This window comes from Myxocyprinus asiaticus, chromosome 5 (genome assembly GCF_019703515.2).
Source record: "Myxocyprinus asiaticus isolate MX2 ecotype Aquarium Trade chromosome 5, UBuf_Myxa_2, whole genome shotgun sequence".
Taxonomy (NCBI): domain Eukaryota; kingdom Metazoa; phylum Chordata; class Actinopteri; order Cypriniformes; family Catostomidae; genus Myxocyprinus; species Myxocyprinus asiaticus.
Genome location: NC_059348.1, coordinates 4,615,838 through 4,630,517, shown reverse-complemented (window position 1 = coordinate 4,630,517; position 14,680 = coordinate 4,615,838). Strand labels below are relative to the sequence as shown.

The following is a 14,680-nucleotide window of genomic DNA, read 5'->3' as shown; positions in this document are numbered from 1 at the left end:
TGCTATTGCCACCTGACTCACCGGCCGAAAACCCAGAATAAAGGTGTGGCTGATTGTAAGGATGCTTTATACCTTCCTGATGATGACGAGATTCCAGTTTGGTGCCTTCCTGTTTCAGGTTCATGATTGGCTGCTAATATCAGAGGGGGGCACACAATGTGGTCCACCCTCCCTTTTCTGTGTGGATAGCATTTGCATATTTTAAAGTGCACAGTGCCCTTAAAGTTTTATCTATGCATTACTTCTTTTCCAAACCACTTTCAAAATATTTTTGGCATTATTCTGAATGCGTATAGCCTAAACATGATACCAAAAGATGAAATATTACCCATGCATTAATTTATACCTTAATAGTTCAATTTGTGTGAACTATTGTGCTAATAAAACAACTGCAATTTACATAAACATCTCTGTGAACAAGTGCGGATGTGTGTCAGTTGGTGTCCAATTTAAGAGTAAAAGTTTGTGTAAAGATTTGTCTTTGTGGCTTTTTTGTTTCAGCTTTTGCCACATGGGAAATTCCAAGCTTGGTTCATTTAGTTCTCCTGGAAATCCTAGGGAATTTACGATACTTCTCACCTCTGGTCTTAGGGCAAACCTTAGGAAAGTCTGCTATTCTGGATGGGAAACCGTGTAAACATATGGTCATGAAATTCCTTCAAGTCAACCCTGCCACACGCAATCTGCCAAAGAACTGTATTTTTTTTTTTTTTACTTTTTTTTTTTATGGCAGAAAATTTCTCGTCTTAACATCCTCTCTCCTCCAAAAGTGAGCAAGGATGCTCATGCCATGAGTCAGAGAGTTTCCTCTCACCAAAGGAAAATTAAAATTTACATTGATTCCATGCATGGAGCTTGCGCTCCTCACTTCAAGAAGGTAGACCTTGTGTGTATTCGTATTCCAGTGCATGTTCCAAATTAAGCACAGCCAAGAATTTCACTCAATATCATGCGCAAAGTTGGTCCTTGCACGTAATAGCTTTTTCTGTGTTTAACTCTCAACAAAACATGATTTATATTTAATATTGAGCTCCTGTAAACAGTATATGACTAATGTGCTAAAAACATTTATCTGTAAAACATAAATTTGGCCTTTCACGGCCACTGTCTTAGTACAAGTCTTTGTAATGTTTTAGGCAACCATGTATGGATTTTTATGGTAGAGAAAAAGCTTAACTCTTTCAATCACAGTGATTTAACATATAGTGTTTATCACAAGGGAAATGTAAGAAAATCACATGAAGTGTTTTTTTAAATGCACATGTACTGTACTTTTGTATTAAAAGTGCTGCAGTTTTCCTCATCATCATTTGTCTGAGTCCCTTCTCTCTCTTCCAAAGCAAACACTGACATATGCACTGCAATTTAATGTCATGAATAGATGCATGGTATTTTGGAATCACAATGGTGGAAAACAAATATCATACTCTCGAATTGATCACTCTGATTGTCACAGATCATACTTGGTCTTTCCCCCAGCCGCTTCTGTCAGCATCAGATGATATCTAACACAACTCACGTGAAAGATGTCTGTGTTTCAGGTCTATTTCTCTTGATGTGTGAAATGTTCACAGCAATTTTGGAGGGAGACGCCCAAAATACGGGATAAAAGGTGTCCCGTATAGATTTTTAAGCAATTTTGTTAGCTTAAAAATGAGATGATTCCATATTATATGGGACAGTTGACTGTTGTTTCTTTGAAGAAGAAAAAAATGCCATACATATTTGGTATTGTTAGCTGTTGTAATGGTTCCTTTATAATCAAGGGATTTAAGATTAATTACTGTTCTTCATTTATTTTGGGCAATAAAATAAATAAATAAAATAAAATATAAAATTGGAACATGTTGTGTTTATGCATATAAAGTAGCAAGTAGTAGGTGGCATATAAAATCTATATTTAAAAGGTAAATGGCTGTGAACGAGAGTACAGTTCAGTGAGCAGGCTTTGGATAGTGTGTTTATACTGCTTATTTTAATGTGTAAAAGTAATGATTAAAGTCCCTTTCTATTGAAAAGTCTCTTCTCTGCCGAGAAGACAGCAACTTGAAAGCTGTATTTCTATGTTTTGCTTAAAATTGCATGATGAAATTGAGACACTGAGAAAGTTAAGCATTTATAAGAAAGAAAAAAACAAACAGTTTATAACACATTAGTACTTAGTCATAAAAGTCCATATGTATTTTGAAATAATATACAATTCCAGGTCTTAAAAATATGTTTAATTATTTAATAAATAGTAAATATATGCATTTCATTTAATATTTTATTGTTTTATTGTTCAATTTTGTAATTTAAAATATAGGGTAACGGACTTTTATTTTGATTCTTCGTTGTGCGTTATTATGACGTCAGAAGGCTGCGCCGCGGTTCATTGGTGTTTATGGTGCAGGTATGTGTTTGTGTTAAGCGCATCTACAAAATTTGCATTGCTTAATGTCTTTTGTAATGTATTAAAAAACATTATATAATAATATAAATAAAAACAAAGTCATTACTATACGTTTACAAATATGTTAGCATGAAATCATTCACAGACCACGTTGTAGTGGATAATTTTACCCACTCTCTGGCATTCTACACCATGACTCTGCCTACTTAATAGGATGGACATGATATTTACTGATTACTCATATTTATTAATTTACTCGCATCATTTCGTGGTTTAATAACTGCTGAATTGTGTATAATGATTTGGTTTCAATTCGATGAATTGTGCAGCCCTGGAAATAACTGTTCCTGTAATCTCCAAACTACCGGATGTTCCTTTTTTTAAATCAGTTATACATGCCAATTTAACAAACAGATGCAAACCATTATTTAATTTTTTTTACAATATTACAGTAAATGACAAATGTTTCAGATGCTTTTACACCACAAGTGTGATTTACTGTAACCTTAGACCCATGAAAATGGAATAAGTTGCCAATTCTTTTCTTGTGTTCCTTTTATTTTTCTATATATTTCTTTCTTTTTTTTATGGTTACATTTATTTGCTATTTGTAATTTCTTTAACATGTGATAATGAGGGAGCAGTTAATGTGAGGATGAATGCAGACATGTAAAATGTAAAGAAGAGAGCTTAAAGGTGTTGATATAGAACATTTTAAATTCTGATATTTATTTTTAATGTTGGCAGGTCTGGTCGTTGCTACCACACAGTGATTGTGAATCCACTCCCAAAGCAATTCACCAATAAATGCTCTGAATATTCCTGTCATCTTTGAATTGAAGAAGAGTTTCCAGAAGAGCAGGACAAACTCCAAGTGTGTCAACAATTTCTGACATACTACTGCAAAGATGGATTCTATTAAAGAGGAGAGAGAGGACATGGGTTATCCAGAACCACACAGAGTGAAAAATGAAGAAACTGAGGAACAAATAGGTTTGTGGCTATTCTTAATTCTTCATTAATGACTGCTGATGTGTGATTTGAGTATCTCAGACCCTATTTATACCTGATAGTAAGATGTGTTTTGGGATAATCTGAAAAGTTTTGTGATTGGATAAAAAAAAACAAAAATAAGCTAGTAACCACAGAGATTTTATTTTTGTAAAAACAGCACACGGGGAAAAGGAACATTCCACATGTTGCAAGAATACATGGATGGGCTTCTTTCAGCTCGTTATTGAAAAAAAAATTTTGCGTTGTTTTGGGTATTTGCGCTGACTGACAGGGCGACAAAGACATCATTGCCATGGTAACCAGATACATTTCAGCTGATTTGCTGAAGACTAGAATGAATGTATGGTCAAATCAACGTGCGACGCAACACAATTTATTTTCTTCTCTGCAAACGATACCAGAGACAATAGGGAGAAGGACAATGAAAAAATCAGTGACCCTACCAAAAACCGGGACTGTCCTGTGTAATAAACCGGGACATCTGATCACCCAATCTATAATTAAATTATAAACAAAACATTTCGCTGCCCAAAATAACTTCATATTTCATTGTGCGTTTTTTTGTGGAAAACAACTGTAAAAGAACATATTTTAAGCAGCTCATCAATGCTTTCAAAATAAAGAATAAAAAAAAAAATAAATAACAAATAAATAGGTGCTGTTTATCTGTTTTTCAGAGTTGCAGTCTGCTTTAGCAATAACAATTTTTTTCCCGACTATTTAAAAAGTTACAGTTAATTCATCAAGGACCATTTTAACTTGACAACACTTCATGGACCACAAGAGACTACAGATGCCTACATGTGTGGATACATTACACCTAAAAAGACTTAATAGCCCAATATTAATAATATTTTTCTGAATTTTTATTTTGATATGTTGTTTTAGTAAACTGTGAGAGGCATGATGTGAGTGACATGACTTAATGAAGTTCTTAACCACGATGAAACACCGTCTTGGCTTCACAAACACCACGTACGATTTTACCAGTTGTCAGGTCCTGTGCCGTGCGAAACTGCCTTGTAGTTTCAAGTACATTGGCTACATGTCTTTATCTGTTTGTCGTGCCAGCCAACTCGGTAATCGATGTTATATTGCAGTCTCTGTAGTAACATTCAACGTATTGGTTGACTGAGTGTGCCGCTCTGCAGGTGTGTTTGCTCAACACAGAGAAACAAACTCTGGCTACGTCTACGACATCAGGGGGTGCTACAACTGCTTGCAGACAGAGTGTCCATTTATTTCTGTTTCGTTATTTTTATTTATTTATTTTGTTCATTGCATCACAAATCACAAATCAAATCCCGGGTTCCAAAGGCTCGAGTCCGAGTCAAGTCAGAGTAAAAATGCATCCGAGTCCATGACAAGTCCAAGTCCATTAAAATTGGACTGTCTGAACTCAAGTACCCCAACTCTAGCTAATACAATTATTGATAGAAAAATATAGGAAGCTGTATTTTTGCAGAGTTCCACAAGAACGGGTTTTGTCTTTTTAATACTTTACGTTAAGTCTTTTAATTCACTGTCAGACGTCAAATCCTCTGCTGTGGGTAATGTTTCTGTTATTCATAATCCACAGGATTATTTGTGAGGTGTTGTGTAGAGTATTTGTCAGGAGTCATTCTGTCTGAGCCTGCTCTTATAAATAGTCCAAACTGTTGGATGCTGTGAACTACATGTTGCCTCTGCACAATATTTACAGCTGTGTACTGCTGAATGTGGAGTGAGTATCACCCTGTGACTTCAAGCGCTCTGGTTACATTGAAGCGCATCATTCTCCATCCGGGAATGTGCATTAGCAGTTTTATGCTGCTCTATATTGGAGATTTTCATGTTGCTTACATTTCTTACTTTTATTAGTTTTGTGGGATAAGAGCTTATAGTTATTTAGCCTATTGTTTTGTTGAATATCCGTTAGTTACCCTGTTAAATGGCTAATCTTAGCATCTATACTCTAGATCCCTATGAAGCATGTCTGTTTGGACAATATTGACATAATGTAGCCTAATTACACATGGGTTCCTTATAGGGCTGCCCCCGACCAAAGATTTTCCTAGTCGACTAGTGGTCGTTAATGTAAGCCATTAGTCGAGTAGTCACACGTTTATATTGGGGGGTATCAGAAAATGGTTTGAGTTCCAGGGCTGAGAAAGAATGTTATAAGTAACATTGCTAACACTGTTCTACATTACAGAGAAATACTAAACCGTAAAAATGAGCCTTTAAAATATACATTTTACAAGCGCACACGAAGCAAGCCGCAGTGACACCGGCAAAAGCGGTAATGATTCTGAATGTGTCGGAAAAACCAGCAAGGAGTCTGTCTGAACATTTTGTTAATTTATAGAGAGAAATGCACATTAGGGTTTTGCCAATAGCTGATGCCTTTGATGATGTCAAGATGATATTTGCCTCGTTTTCCCATTAATCTATTAAATTAATATTATTAGACTATTATTATTATCAAATTAATATTACAAATAATTTGCAATATTAAAAACTATATATAGTATATATAAAATATACAGTAGGTTGTATTGTACTGTATTGACATTCAGGCTGTTGGTTGATAGTAAGTTGCCAGTGTGTTGTTGAGAGAATATAATTTATGACAGTCCGGTGTGAGATAATAAGATTAATAAAGTGCAGTGCTGATGTATTTTGATCGTGAGAGATCAAGAGTTCAAAAGTCTGATTGCTTGGGGGAAGAAGCTGTCATGTAGTCGGCTGGTGCGGGTCCTGATGCTGCGATACCGCCTGCCTGATGGTAGCAGTGAGAACAGCCCATGGCTCGGGTGGCTGGAGTCTCTGATGATCCTCCGAGCTTTTTTCACACACCGCCTGGTATATATGTTCTGGAGGGAGGGAAGCTCACCTCCGATGATGTGTCTGGCAGTTCGCACCACCCTTTGCAGTGCTTTGTGGTTGTGGGCTGTGCTATTGCCGTACCAGGCGGAGATGCAGCCAGTCAGGATGCTCTCTACAGTGCTGGTGTAGAATCGTGTGAGGATGTGGCGGTTCATTCCAAACTTCCTCATCCGTCTCAGGAAGAAGAGGCGCTGGTGAGCCTCAGTGTGGACCGACCATGTGAGTTCCTCAGTGATGTGGACACCCAGGAACTTGAAGCTGCTGACTCTCTCCACTGGTGCTCCATTGATGGTGATGGGGCTGTGTTGTCTTTCTCTTCTCCTGAAGTCCACCACAAGCTCCTTTGTCTTACTGACGTTGAGGGAGAGGTTGTGCTCCTGACACCAGTGTGTCAGAGTGTGCACCTCCTCTCTGTAGGCTGTTTCATCATTGTCAGTGATCAGACCTACCACCGTCGTATCATCAGCAAACTTAATGATGGCATTGGAGCTGTGTGTTGCCACACAGTCATGTGTGTACAGGGAATACAGGAGTGGGCTGAGAACACAGCCCTGCGGGGCTCCAGTGTTGAGGGTCAGTGATGAGATGTTGCTGCCCATTCTAACCACCTGGCGTCTGCTTGACAGGAAGTCCAGGATCCAGCTGCACAGCGAGCTGTTTAAGCCCAGAGCCCGGAGTTTCTCATCATGCTTGGAGGGCACTATGGTGTTGAATGCTGAGCTGTAGTCTACAAACAACATTCTCACATAAGTGTTCTTTTTTTCCAGGTGGGAGAGAGCAGTGTGTATTGTAGATGCAATGGCATCATCAGTGGAGCGGTTGTTGCAGTAATCTGTGATTAGTCTCTCAAAGCATTTGCTGATGATGGGGGTCAGAGCAACAGGACACCAGTCATTTAAGCAAGTGATTTTAGATTGCTTTGGAACAGGCCCAATGGTGGACGTTTTAAAGCATGTGGGGACTACAGACAAAGAGAGGGAAAGGTTGAAAATGTCCGTAAAAACACCAGCCAGTTGGTTCGCACACGCTCTGGTGATGCGGCCCGGAATGCCGTCTGGACCCGTGGCTTTGCGGATATTCACCAGTCGGAAGGAGCGGGTTACATCCGCTAAGAAGACGGAGAGTGAACTAACCTCTGTAGCTTCGGCCGTGAGAGCTCTCTCCGCGAGGGCAGTGTTATTTCCCTCGAAACGAGCATAAAAAGTATTTAGCTTATCCGGGAGAGAGGCAGCGGTGTTCACGGCGGAGTTTTTATTCCCTTTAAAGTCTGTGATGATGTTAATTCCCTGCCACATGCTCCTAGAGTTGGTGGTGTTGAACTGTCCTTCAATCTTGTTTCTGTACTGATGTTTTGCTCTTCTGATAGTTTTTCGGAGGGCATAACTGGCTTGTTTATGCTCCTCCGCGTTCCCGGAATTAAAAGCGGAGGTCCGCGCATCAAGTGCCGCGCGAACATCGCTATTAATCCAAGGTTTCTGGTTCGGGTAGATCCGTATTGTTCTGGTCGGAACAACGTCCTCTACGCACTTTCTGATGAAACATATTACGCTATCAGCGTAAAGCTCGATGTCGTCATCAGAGGCGGACCAGATGTGATCTCCCAGTGCATGTGATCAAAACAGTCTTGGAACGACCAGCACTGGATCGTTCTGAGGGTGGGTGCTTCCTGTTTCAGTTTCTGCCTGTAATCGGGCAGAAGCAGAATGGAAGAGTGGTCCGATTTGCCAAATGGTGGGCGGGGGAGGGATTTGTAGCTGTCCCGGAAGGGAGAGTAGCAATGGTCCAAAACCCGGTCCCCTCATGTGTTAAAACTAATGTGTTGGTGGTATTTTGGTGCGACTGATTTGAAATTGGCTTTATTAAAGTCCCCGGTCACAATGAACGCGGCCTCAGGGTGCACGGTTTCCTGCTTGCTTATAATCCCATACAGTTCCTTGAGTGCCCGGTCTGTGTCGGCTTGTGGCGGGATGTACGATATGATTGCTCATATCTTAAAAATGCATAAAGGCATTTGCACGATTTTTGGTGTACTTCTACGACTTTTTGTAAACAACAAAATGATGTCATCGTGAGCAACAACTTGCTACAATAAATAAGTAAATAATTTAGCGAATTTATCAATGGCAGCAAACTTAGGTGCTTCTCTTTTATCATGTGGCCCTGTTTCTTTTTTTTTTTTTTGGCCAAACGATTTATTTATTTATTTGAAGCAAGTTGTTGCTCATGACGGTGTTACAGTTACGTTATTTTTTGTTATTTTTTTTTTTTTTGTTATTAACATTTTTATTGATTCAGAAATTAACACACACAAAGAAACAACAACATGTATATAATGAATCAATCACTTTAAACATTAAACCCCCTCCATATCCCCTCCCCCTACCAAACTCCCACCCCACACTGACCCCCCCACGAACACCCCTGTGGTCAATAGAATATAGACACAAACACACACACACACAAGAAAAAAAAACACAAAACTAAAACAACAACAAAAAAAGAAAATACAATAATCAAGTATAATAAAAAAAACCCTCAAAATTACTCCCTCCACCACCCCTCCTCGAGATTCCCCCAATAATGCTAGGTAATTGCCCCATTTTTTATTATAAAAATCCCTAACTCCCATCCTTCTGCTCGACCCCTCCTCAAAGGTAGCCGCCCTCCCCATCTCCGCGCACCACTCCGGGAACGAGGGTGCTCCATCCAACTTCCAACTCCTCAAAATAACCTGCCTACCAATCATCACACTGGTCAAAACCCAGTCCTTCAAGTACTTAAAATCCATGACCTTCCCATCTCCCAAAATACAGAGTCTGGGGCAGAACTAGACCTGATTGCCCAACACATCACACACAAAACTTTGCACCTTCAGCCAAAATTCTTGAATCTTACGACACCCCCAAAAAACATGGGTTGTGTCTCCATCTGCTGATTGACATCGCCAGCAGGTGGGTGTGTCTTTAAGACCAAGCCTATACAATCTAGAGGGGGTCCAATAGACTCTGTAAAATCTTGAATTGCATAAGGTGAACCCTTGCATCTCTAGATGCAGATTTTACATTTTTTAGAATCCTAGCCCACACTCCCTCCTCCAGTACCAAGCCAAGATCCTTCTCCCACAATCTCTTAAGAGAAGCTGAAGCTCCGTCCCCCAGACTCTGAATTAACAGGGAGTAATACACTGATGCCTCATGACCTTTTCCGAAAGCAGTAATCACCACTCCCAGAGTATCTGCCGCTTTAGGGGGGTGTAAACCACTCCCAAAAACAGTACAAATCAGGTGGCACAACTGTAAATACTTATAGAACTGAGATCTGGGAATCCCAAAAAGTTGAACCAAATTTTGAAAGTATCTCAGCACTCCACTCTCATATAGGTCACCGAGTGTAGTAACCTCCCTCCCAATCCATTCTGACCAGGAAAAAGGGGACTTGTTGATGCAGAATTTGGGGTTCAGCGATATGCTCTAGGCAACATTTAAATAAATGTCTGAATTAAACACTCTGGACACCTTTGTCCATACCGAGTTCAAATGCGAGATAACGGGATGTAACTTAACTTCTCCGATTAATTTGATTGAAAGGCTCTGCAATGGTGAAATAGAGGCAAGAACAGTTACAAAAAGCAGTAGAAGTATGCCAAAAATTATACAAACGCCTTTATGCATTTTTAAGATATGAGCAATCAAACATAGTGGCCCCATTTTTTTTTTTTGGGCTACCCTGTACACATTTGGTAAATGTGCAAGGAGCTAGGGACAGGCTGAAGGGAAGGACCTTTAATGCATATTTCAGGTCAACCAACACAAACTCGACGAACGAACGGACATGACTGACCAACAGAGACTTCCTGAGTTTCCGATTCGATCGCCTCAAGTCCAGAATGGGCCAGAGCCCTTCGTCTTTCTTGGCGAATAGGAAGTAGCGGCTGTAAAAGCCTTTCTTTTCATTGCAGATTGGTACGCTCACTATCGGCATTTCCTGCACCATCACGGGGAAACTAAACAGGCAAAGCCACTTGAGAGGGGGAGGAAGAGAGACTTGAGGCCTGGGCCAGTGGCAATTTATCCTCTAACTCCCCGCGCTCTTTATCCTGCCCTCTCATCCCTTGCTTTTGCTGTCCCTCGGGTGCTGCAAAGGTTGGATAACTGGAGGGGTGAGGATCAGCGCCAGCTTTCTTAAAGGAAGTCATATTAGAGTGAAACATTTTGAGTTTCATGCACAAAGTCTCTGAGCACTGCTTCTCTGAGACTGGCCCATGCATTCCAATTTTGGCCCAGGTATTACGCACAGAGAGATGGATACATCGCTGACATGGAGAAATACACTTGCGAAACACCATCTTGAAAAAGATGCGAAATGCAAATGGCTCCATTAGTTTCTTTAACCCTGTAAAGAAACACACACAATACATACAGTTGAAGTCAGAAGTTTACATAAACCTTAGCCAAATACATTTTAACTCAGTTTTTCACAAGTCCTGACATTTAATCACAGAAAGCATTACCTGTCTTAGGTCAGTTAGGATCACTACTTTATTTTAAGAATGTGAAATATCAGGATAATTTTAGAGAGAATGATTTATTTCAGCTTTTATTTCTTTCATCACATTCCCAGTGGGTAAGAAGTTTACATACACTTCCTCCAGACAGAACTGGTGTAACTGAGTCAGGTTTTTAGGACTCCTTGCTCACACACACTTTTTCAGTTCTGCCCACAAATTTTCTATTGGATTGAGGTCAGGGATTTGTAGTGGCTACTCCAATACCTTGACTTTGTTGTCCTTAAGCCATTTTCCCACAACATTGGAGGTATGCTTGGGGTCATTGTTCATTTGGAAGACCCATTTGCGACCAAGCTTTAACTTCCTGGCTGATGTCTTGAGATGTTGCTCCAATATATCCACATAATTTTCCTTCCTCATGATGCCATCTATTTTGTGTAGTGCACCAGTCCCTCCTGCAGCAAAGCACCCCCACAACATGATGCTGCCACCCCCATGCTTCACGGTTGGGATGGTGTTGTCCTGCTTGCAAGCCTCACCCTTTTTCCTCCAAACATAACAATGGTCATTATGGCCAAACAGTTCAATTTTTGTTTCATGAGACCAGAGGACATTTCTCCAAAAAGTTATATCTTTGTCCCCATGTGCACTTGCAAATTGTAGTCTGGCTTCTTATGGTGGTTTTGGAGCAGTGGCTTCTTCCTTGCTGAGCAGCCTTTCAGATTATGTCGATATAGGACTCGTTTTACTGTGGATATAGATACTTGTCTACCTGTTTCCTCCAGCATCTTCACAAGGTTCTTTGCTGTTGTTCTGGGATTGATTTATACTTTTCGCACCAAACTACGTTCATCTCTAGGAGACAGAATGCATCTCCTTCCTGAGCAGTATCATGGCTGCGTGGTTCCAAGTTGTTTATACTTGCTTTCTATTGTTTGTACAGATGAACGTGGTACCTTCAGGCATTTGGGAATTGCTCCCTTGGATGATCCAGACTTGTGGAGGTCCACAATTTTTTTTTCTGAGGTCTGGACTGATTTCTTTAGATTTTCCCATGATGTCAAGCAAAGAGGCACTGAGTTTGAAGGTAGGCCTTAAAATACATCCACAGGTACACCTCCAATTGTCACCAATTAGCCTATCAGTAGCTAAGTCTATTAAAAGTGAAACAATCTGTCTATTAACTATTGTTGGAAAAATTACTTGTGTTATGCACAAGGTAGATGTCTTAAATGACTTACCAAAACTATAGGTTGCTAATATGAAATCTGTGGAGTGGTTCAAAAATGAGTTTTAATGACTTCAACCTAAGTGTATGTAAACTTCTGACTTCAACTTTATATACACTAAGGAGAAATAATCCAACTCGCTGTGATGAATTGCAAAGATGCAGCAATGAGTCAGGTTTTCAGAGCATGAGATATAATTGTGACCCTGAAGAAGAAAATGGCGCTGTGTTCCGCATTATATGCCGTGATGATGTGCTCCTTGGGGGCAGAGGGCCAAACGGCAATAGATTGCCATGATTCTATACAGGCTTCACTGGGAGGAGTTCCCATAGCGTCAGCTACTGATGAAGCGTTAAGAGACTGACATGAAAGGGAACAAGCATATCCCATGTGGTTGAGCAGAGCCAGAGCGCACATGCACATTTTGTTGAGTGATGGAATAAGATTCCCATTTGATTTTGTTTTTCATTTAATATAAGTATTAGTATCAAATGAAAGCACAAAAGTTTTTTTTATGAACTTTGATATGTTTTAATTAATAGTTTTTAGTTATTCTGTTTTATTGGACACTTGGATTGAAAAAGGCCAGCATTCCATATGCTGAAACTTTTCATTCCTTTGTAGTATCAACACAAATTTTTACCTTGGTACAGTTGACATATTGGACAACAGAACAAGTTTTTTCATTGACCTCGCTTATTTGCATCATAAGATACAGTTGCAATCAAAATTATTCAACCCCCCTGACCAGTAATACTTTCTGGTGATGTGAATTAAAATACATCAACTAAAACCCATTTGAAACACATTTGAGTGATTTTGAGAACAAAGAATTCAGTTTACCCAAATTTTTAAATAAAAAATATCTAATTCTCTCCACAAATGTCGTGTCAAAAATATTACATCCCCAAAGTCTATCATTTGTGGAGCATCCTTTACCCTTAATAACATCAAAGAAATGTTTCAGGTAAGTGTTCTCAGGCTTCAGACACCTCTCTATTGGAATTTTTACACATTTCTCATGAGTAATTGACATTCTTTGGTTTCTGTGCTGCCACTGCTTCCATGAAATCCTAACAAAGATTTTCAATGGGATTTTAATGATGGACTGAAAGGGCCATTCAGTGACATTCCATGACCCATCTCTGAACTGGATTTGGGACAATTTGGATGTATCCTTGGTGTTATTGTCTTGCTAGAAAGTCCATTGATCACAGAGCTTCAATTACACATTAAAGGCATCACATTTTTGCCATAATGGCCTGATACCTGAAAGAATCCATGGCGTCAGTCACATAGTCAGGATAGCCATTTTCTGCAGCCGCAAAACACCCCCATAACAGGACTGACCCACCTCCATGCTTGACAGTGGCGATGGTGTCGTTCTTATCATCACCTTGCCTTTCTTACTCCAGACGTACTGCTGACCCATGGGTCTAAAACTCCTTTTCAGTTTAGTATCATACATCCATAAATCCTTCATCCAGGACTCCACAGTTCTTTCCAAATTCCTGCTTGAATATTCAATCAACATTTCCCTTGGCGAAGTTTTGCGTTCTTCCACATCCAAGTAGGTTGCTGTTGTACCATATTTTAAAGATGTATGAATGGTGATGCCTACTTTGTCTGTTGGAAATTGAAGTGCCTTGGAAATGTACTTTTAGCCATGGTCGTTTCTTGTGTAATGAAATAATCTCCTCTATTAGCTTTTGAGACAGCTTATTTTTAATTGCATTTTTTGCATAGAAATTTATTTTTGCTTATGACACTAAACTTACATTTTAAAACTTAAATTAGTGCCATTGTTGTTTGATGGCTTCATTTTGTTTTAAAACAAGTACTTGTGTAGCCTTACATATTTAAGAAATAGCTGTTTGCAATAGGGGTTGAATAATTATGACATGGCTGTATTTTTTTAAAATCCTGCTATTTAGAAATGTTAGGTTATATATTCACACTATGATTTTGAATGTGTCACTCAGCTGATATAGATGTAATGTTTAAAAATTCTGGGTTATCAGAAACGCTTTTGTAAGTCCTTACTGTCTTGGGGGGTTGAATAATTTTGATTGCAACTGTATATTATGTTTTTAAAAAAGTTTACTTTGGACACCTTTTTGGTAATTTTTCTCAGCAGTGTTTTCATATTTCAAAGGGTTTTCTATCAAATAAATCTATGCAATAAACCCAAGTTATGTTCTTACAGTTATAATTATTTTCTGTTTGACCTTAGGCAGGTCTGTTTGACATTGCCTACAGTGTGTAAGGGGTTAATTGATTTCTGACTATTTAATATTTTTATTTTAGATTTGATGCAAATAAAGGAGGAAAGTCAAGAACTGGATGAAGTGGAGGAGAAACATCAGTATCAGACACCTAATAATTCCAAAAAGAATTCCTCACAAAAAAGAAGTCAAAAGGCAAGAACCAAGAAATCTTTAACCTGCCCTCAGTGTGGAAAGAGTTTCACACAAAAAGGACACCTTGAGAATCATATGAGAATTCACACAGGAGAGAAGCCTTTCATATGCCTTCAGTGTGGAAAGAGTTTCACTCGTGCAGGCATTCTTAAAAAGCACATACTAATTCACTCTGGAGAGAAGCCTTTCCAGTGCCCTCTGTGTGAAAAGAGTTACTGTTGTAATCAAGACCTAAAGAGGCACATAGCCA

General features: G+C 39.3%; 1 protein-coding gene across 3 annotated transcripts in view; it reads left to right on the top strand.

The window, feature by feature from the left end:
• Positions 1-14,680, top strand: part of LOC127440768 (gastrula zinc finger protein XlCGF57.1-like) — an 80,649-nt gene that overhangs the window by 40,726 nt on the left and 25,243 nt on the right. For 2 of the 3 annotated variants that reach the window (XM_051697629.1, XM_051697628.1), the window contains exons 1-2: positions 2,351-2,392; positions 3,140-3,385. The exons of the other annotated variant lie outside the window; for it this stretch is intronic. In XM_051697629.1, the coding sequence (XP_051553589.1) occupies positions 3,301-3,385 (85 nt within the window). In that variant the 5' untranslated portion in view covers positions 2,351-2,392; positions 3,140-3,300. Of the gene's footprint in view, positions 1-2,350; positions 2,393-3,139; positions 3,386-14,680 lie in introns of those variants that run through there. 3 annotated transcript variants of the gene reach the window in all.